This window comes from Anastrepha obliqua, chromosome 1 (genome assembly GCF_027943255.1).
Source record: "Anastrepha obliqua isolate idAnaObli1 chromosome 1, idAnaObli1_1.0, whole genome shotgun sequence".
In the NCBI taxonomy this organism is placed as follows: Eukaryota; Metazoa; Arthropoda; class Insecta; order Diptera; family Tephritidae; genus Anastrepha; species Anastrepha obliqua.
In genome coordinates, this window is record NC_072892.1 from 59,596,937 (window position 1) to 59,603,836 (window position 6,900).

The window sequence follows — 6,900 nt, forward strand, 5'->3', positions numbered from 1 at the left end:
AGTGAAAAAGGAAAAAATGGCAATTGAAAATAATGAAAAGTATGTTAATTTTATTAACGAATATAAAAATTTGAGAGAGCTGTGGGATATAAGTAGTGAAAAATATAAAAATAAAAATTTTAGAAAAAAAGCATACGAACAATTAAAAAATGAATACAATAAAATTGATAAAAATTTCAAGTCCGCAAAAGCGTTTTCTGTTGCAAGATACCGCAAAGTTATTGCCAGTCTAATTTCTGCTGATATTGCCTCTCTCATTATGGTATCTTGTTTTGTTATTTTGGCCTTTACGAAGTCCAACAATTTTCTAAACAGGGCTTCGTCCATCCTCATGTAATTTTTATAGTCCGCTGGTTCATTTTCCTTCAGTTCTTTCAGCAGCCTCTCGTTCGAAAATTCGATTTTTTTAAAAGCCAATTTTTGGACCAGATTTTTTTTCTCTTCTTTTGTTGCATCTCTTCTTCCTCATTTTCGTACAAAAGTTCGTCAATTATAATAAGAGAAGTAATTTTACGCATTTCGTCGATCATTTAAAAAATTTTTTTTTACGTATCTTCCGCTTGTACCTTTCCTGCACCACAGTTATACACAATACTGAGATTGAAGCAACGGTCGCAACGCTTTCTTAAACAAAGGCAACACGTTGCTGCAACCGTTGCTGCAACCATTGCTTCAACGGTTGCCTGGTGTGTATTTAGCTTTATAGTTTGTAACAATTGCAGTAATTGTTACGAATTAACGCGTATATGAACAAAACCAATAATTGGTAGAGTGTAGAAAAGCTGTGTTTAGAGAGGTTATAATATAATAAATATAATCATTGTGAACTGTTTTTCCCTCGAATATGGTGAATTGTGAATATTTCTTGCAAGTATTTTATTCGGTCAGATGTTTTTGTAAATAAAATAAACTTTTTTAAGTTTTGAATAAAAATGTCCAACTTATTGCGCTTTTTTGGTCAAATCATCGGTCGAAATACAATTCAAATCAGTCGTAGCATAACAACTACTACTCCTGCGCTGGCCAAAGAAAGTGAGTATCGGGTAAAGAATTGAATGCTTCATGCTCTACAATTGTTTCATAACCTTTCCATACACTAATTAATAGTTAATTAATTGATTTGCAGTTGAAGAAAAAGTGGAGAAAAGTGCACTTGTTCTACAGGCTGTACAAGTTCCATCACCACGCTCTGAACGTATGTTAAAAGAAGCATGTGGTGCAGGTTTTTGTCCGCAATGCACACTTGGTTTGGACATTAAACATACCGATGTGTTAATCTTGTCACAATATTTGCGCTCCGATGGCTGCATGCTACCGCGTCGTGTAACCGGATTATGCCGAAGGCAGCAGAAACGTATTGGTACCATGGTAACTATGGCACAGAAAGCGGGGCTGATGCCAAATTTGGCGCCAGCATGGAGTAAGAAAGATCCAAAGAAGCGTTATGGTTGGAAAAAATTTAATAAATACTTCCTTGAGGAGACGATAAAATACTGAAATTTCAGTTAGTTGCGATAATTAATATGTCTGGCTGTATGATGAAATGTTATATTAAATTTCTTTAGAAAACATCAAAGCTTTGTAGTGGAAATTTAGTTCGTATTTACATATGTATTTATTTTGTAAGCTCAATATTTACACCCGCGCACTTGAATCAAATTTTATTCACATACGGTTGTGTGAAAGCTTCAAGGAATCGAGATAGACATAGACACATACAAAGTGCTCAGAATGATGAGGAGTAAGTAAGTGTGCTCGATAACTAGATAAAAAAAATTACATAATTCAAATGTTCATCATGAACACGTCTGCAGTTAAATTCCCCCTAACAGATCTCTGTTCAGACACAGTTCCTTTATTAAGCAGATGATAGAGCTGGGTTGGATTGGGCGTGTGTGCCTTTCTTCTGGCTGCAGTTGGCCAAGATGTCTCAACCTCCTCCGCGCTATAGTGCTACATTTAAAGAGAAGGTGCATTGGAGTTTCTTGGGGTTGGTCACAGAAACGAAAATAATCAGTGGACCATATCCCGGTCATATGTAGAAGACTACGCAGTTTGCAGTGGCCTATGAGAATGCCCGTGTACTAAAAAAAATGCCAAACTAGCGATTTTAAATATTAAATAATTTAACTCAATTCAAAATATAGCACTAGATATAAAAATAAGGAGCTACGGTAATAACAGTACAAATAAGCACAGTCCCATGTCGAAATACATTTTCAATTTGGACTATATAAACTCAAATAGGAATCTCACAGATGGTGGAATATCCTGGCATTTTGTCATTTTTATCCCGACTTTTAAATACATACGAAAAAAGGAGGATGCATTCGTCTTGTTCATAAAAGTCAACTTAACTCGATCAAAACAATAACAATTATATTAGCGAATTACATGATGCATTCAACAAACAAGTTAATTGATTTTTAAACTTGTAAAATCTAACAATGTGGAATTTGGTATCTCATTACATTCGCGAAGAATTCCAGCATTAAGGTAAGTGTTCTTTTCTCAAACTGTTGCACTCTGGCAAATATATATCGCCAAGGCGAATTTATAAAAGATAATATCGATAGAGTGCCAGATTTGTTTTTCCTCTTGTGATATCAAAATATCAAAGTAACCAACATTTTTGTTGTTATTTTGCTTTTTTGTTTACATTCTGAATAAAATTTTTACATTTAAAGCAGTTAGTTGTAAAAACAAGGCCCATGTAAGTATAGTTGTTGCTCTAGTGCTTGTACGAATTCGCCTTGTGTGTAGCTGTTATTAAGTATCAAAATTCAAATTAGCTGCTCTACCGATACCACCTTGTATAGATTCGCCTTAGCTACACATTTGCCTGTTTAGAGTGCAACAGTGTGAGAAAAGAACGCGAAAATTGAACACATCTGGCGCAGGGCGGAATAAATACAACATTATTACGAGAAAAGAAAACATCTTTAAATACACAGCATAAATTTTATATTTTTGAAGTTCTCACAAAGTAAAGAAATGGAGCAGTTATCAAACGAAAACCCGCACATTAAACAAATAACAAGTAGGTATAGCAGAAATACTTAACGTGGAAAATATTTAATGTTTTTGTTGCAGTGTGGTCAGACAGGGAGACGCGCCTTTTGCTCGACAGGTACGATAGCTACAGCCCTGAAATTGGGCCGATGGGAAAGATTCGAAATAAAAAGGAAATGTGGCAAATGATTTCCGAAGAAATAGAGGGAAGAACAGCGAAACAATGTGAGGAGAGATTTAAAACTGTCATGAAAAAAAGAAAAACGGCGCACCGGAAAAATAAGCACACATCAAGAGAAAAGAGGCAAAGGGTTGATAACGAACAGGAGGTGTACATGAGCACATTGGAGATGGAGAAAGAAGTAGATAAAAAGAAAACGTTACAGGAGACGCTGCTCGAAATTGCCCAAAGAAAAGAAGAAGCGAGGGAGCGGCGACATAGAGAGAAGATGGAGTCGCTCAATAACATACACCAGCTACTCACGAATTTGTTGTATACCAGTTGAAATTAATCACAAACGAGTTATTATGACGATAGTCATATTGTAGACGAAAACCAACCACCAAAGCCAAAAACTTAGTACTTTAAATTAAAAAGATATGTATGTTAAATTTTTACTAATTTAAATGTAAAACCATTTCCTGTTTAAAATTAATTGGCATGCAAACAAGGGGTGGGTCCAATCATAAACATTCCCATAGCAGCTGTTCTACGTTACCGGTTAGGTAGTAATGGTTGCCCAGAGAGTGGGTCCACTTCGACGAAAGAAGTTTGGTTCATCCTTTGTGATACCATTGCAAGAGGGGGAAAAAGAGGTGAAGGAAAAGAACGATAGAACGTTACCGGAATGACTTGGGGGTTTTTCCCGACCAAGGGCTGTCACCCCAGTAAACTAGCCCTGTATATATAATTGGCGCGTGCACCCTTTTTTTTGGCTGTTTGGCCGAGCTCCTCCTATTTGTGGTGTGCGTCTTGATGTTCTTCCACAAATGGGGGGACCTACAGTTTCAAGCCGACTCCGAACGGCAGATATTTTTTTTTTTATGGCAGAAATACACTCGGAGGTTTGCCATTGCCTGCCGAGGGACGACCGCTATTAGAAAAATGTTTTTTTTTTTAATTTTGGTGTTTCACCGAGATTCGAACCAACGTTCTATCTGTGAATTCCGAATGGTAATCACGCACCAATCCATTCGGCTACGGTGGCCGCCTGTATAGTGAACCTTTTATTATCCAATTATAAAAATTAATAATTTTACCATAGTTTGTTAAAACAAATTTACCTTATATTTTTAAACCAGAATGCTGAAATGAATTTCTGAAAATAATCAATTTATGTGCTGAAGCCAAACAAGTCATCAATTTCAGTACAAAGATTATAAATAGCGCAACATGATCTAACCAACTTAGCGATCGCTTCAACGTTTTGAAAATCGAGTAGAATTATTTAACGGAAGCGTGATTTCGGTATTCTAGAAGCATTTTCGATTTTCACTTCAATTTGACAAAACTGCACTTCACCTCACTTAAATTCCCATAATAACGGAATGGTGTTAGCAGTGTTCTTAGCGATACGTGGAGTCCCCTAGCAAATAGTATTTGAGGGCGCAAGCGTTTGGCAATTCTTTTCCAATTAAAATTTTTCCCAACACATGTTCAATTGTAGACGGTTATTTATTAAGAAAACAAATTTTCAGAACGGGAAAAAAGTAACTTTATAAAAAAATTTAACCAACTGTATTATTCCTAAACAGCTAATACATCGGAACAATTATTTAGTTTTAAGTCTTTGCATACATAGAAAAATATATTAAAATTTTATCGATATTTTTGCTGAATATGAAATACATAATTGAATGAAAAAATATTTCGATTATCGGTTTACTCAACTTTTCATCAACTTTTGATCGCAGTGATGTTGTTCGATTGCCTCCAACATTGCATCCAAAAAATCACACAAGTCAATTTTTCCATCCACATCAAAATCTGAACTGGCCGTATGCACTGCATGCGCCAGGAATGGTAATTTTCGTAAATTACGTCCACTCAAACCAATGCTACGTTCAGCTAATGCTGACAGCAATCCTTCATGCTGATCGATCTCATTTAGTGATTGCCGCTTTATTATGCCTATACGCATCATTTCAGTCAACATTGTTTCGTAAATACGTTTTATGGCCGCTACACTTGGCAGTCCAATATATTGTTTGATATCCGCACGATCTAAGAAAGCTAAATCAATGGTATCAGCTAAATTGGATGTTGCCAATATTAAAACATTAGGATGCTCTTTAATCGCATCTAGCTGTGTTAACAATGCATTAACCACGCGCATGGCATCTTTTGGCTCTTGCCCGGACATGCAATCACGTGCATAGGCGAGCGATTCAACCTCATCGATTAACACACATACTAGATTGTGTGGATCAATAACGATTTCGCGTATTTTCGCAAAGAGACGCATCACCAATTTGCCGCTCTCCGAAAACCATTTTGAAAACAGACTGTGGCTATTTATTTCGATGAGGTGTGTGTGGCGAAATGTACGACGTACACGAATGGCTAGTTTTTGTGCTAGAGCTTTGCATAAGCTCGTCTTGCCAGTGCCTGGTGGGCCATGCAATAGCAGCAGACGATTACATGATATGATGTGCGGATTGACACTATGCTGTGAGAATATCAGGGCAGAAAGCGCAAACTTTAAGAGCTGCAACGGGTAAATGATGTGTTAGGTGTTCATTAATATTAGTAAAAGGGGTATTTGAACTCTTACTCACCTTCTCTTTCAAGCCATCTTCATAAATTAAATTCTCCCATAACTGCAGAAAATTGCTGGAAGGCAAAAGCCAATGACTGGACGCAGGCACTGTATCACCATCACCCCCATCGCCTGATTCCATATCAAATGTTTCCAATTCCATTATGCGCCTTTGAGGACTGTAGAAGTGTAAAATTAAGTGCTTCAAATCGGCCTCATTGAGAAACTGGGTAAGATAAAATAAAAAACGAATATACACAAGTTGAAATGGTACAAATATTTAGCGCTACAACCTCTCCAATGCGTTTGACTTCACATTCCACTAATAGTGACTCGACTAATTTCAAGTCACCCAATGCAGAATTGCTTTCAAGGATATTTTCATCCAATTTCACAGACTGGCCCAGCGGTACTTTCACCAAAGTCATGTAGTCGCGTACAGGCGCATCTAGCAACTTTTCCAGCACTTCAAGACGGCTGTAAAAACATAGATTTGAGCGATTTTTCTAGTTTATTGAACTATAAATTACTTTTCATTTGGTTTTAGACATATTTCTACATGCACACTGTATTTTGCACTTAATAAGCTCATGTTTGACGTTTAATTGAATTTTTAAAACTTTTGCAAGCGCCGAAAATGACAAATCTTTTCCGTTTGATGTTTCTGATAGGTAAATTTTTGTGAAACACTTCGTCTATTCACAATAGAGTTTTGTCCCGAAAACAGCTACCACATCAGTGAATAAATATTCCAACACAGTGGTGAATGTCCGCAAAACGAATGTGAACTTCAAAAAATACATAGAAATTATATTTATATTATATTGTTTAACGAAATATATATGGTGGGCCATCTAAAAATTGCTTTTTGAATGGGCTATAAAAAAAAATATAATCAATATTTCTTCAAACTTTTTTTTTTATTTTGAAGATTGAACATTGTCATTTATGAATAAAAAATAATATCGTTCAAATGACTGCCTCGACTGGCTTTACAGTAGGCCATTCGATCAACCCAATTTTTAAGCACATTTTCGATTGTTTGGGCTTCAATTTCATGAATGGCAAATTCGATTTCGTGTTTTAAAGCATCAATCGTCTCTGGATGGTTCGCATAGAATTTTTCCTT

General features: G+C 36.2%; 3 protein-coding genes across 4 annotated transcripts; 2 read left to right on the forward strand and 1 right to left on the reverse strand.

The window, feature by feature from the left end:
* The first annotated feature begins 840 nt into the window (after positions 1-840).
* Positions 841-1,576, forward strand: LOC129250132 (uncharacterized). The gene is made up of 2 exons (XM_054889779.1): positions 841-1,032; positions 1,127-1,576. Exons 1-2 carry the CDS (start codon positions 933-935, stop codon positions 1,495-1,497), a joined length of 471 nt encoding a protein of 156 aa, XP_054745754.1. The 5' UTR covers positions 841-932; the 3' UTR covers positions 1,498-1,576.
* A 1,071-nt stretch (positions 1,577-2,647) lies between these two features.
* On the forward strand, positions 2,648-3,628 carry LOC129250871 (uncharacterized). Of its 2 annotated transcripts, XM_054890482.1 has the most exons (3): positions 2,648-2,713; positions 2,820-3,040; positions 3,094-3,628. In XM_054890482.1, the coding sequence occupies exons 2-3, from the start codon at positions 2,995-2,997 to the stop codon at positions 3,516-3,518; spliced, it is 471 nt and encodes a 156-aa protein (XP_054746457.1). In that variant the 5' UTR covers positions 2,648-2,713; positions 2,820-2,994; the 3' UTR covers positions 3,519-3,628. The 2 variants fall into 2 exon arrangements, with proteins under 2 accessions (XP_054746457.1, XP_054746456.1); XM_054890481.1 differs by having other exon boundaries at positions 2,688-3,040.
* A 1,075-nt stretch (positions 3,629-4,703) lies between these two features.
* On the reverse strand, positions 4,704-6,476 carry LOC129235833 (pachytene checkpoint protein 2 homolog). Its single transcript, XM_054869876.1, has 4 exons — positions 6,302-6,476; positions 6,065-6,248; positions 5,791-5,997; positions 4,704-5,720 (listed from the first exon to the last, which is right to left on the reverse strand). Exons 1-4 carry the CDS (start codon positions 6,361-6,363, stop codon positions 4,899-4,901), a joined length of 1,275 nt encoding a protein of 424 aa, XP_054725851.1. The 5' UTR covers positions 6,364-6,476; the 3' UTR covers positions 4,704-4,898.
* Positions 6,477-6,900: the final 424 nt, after the last annotated feature.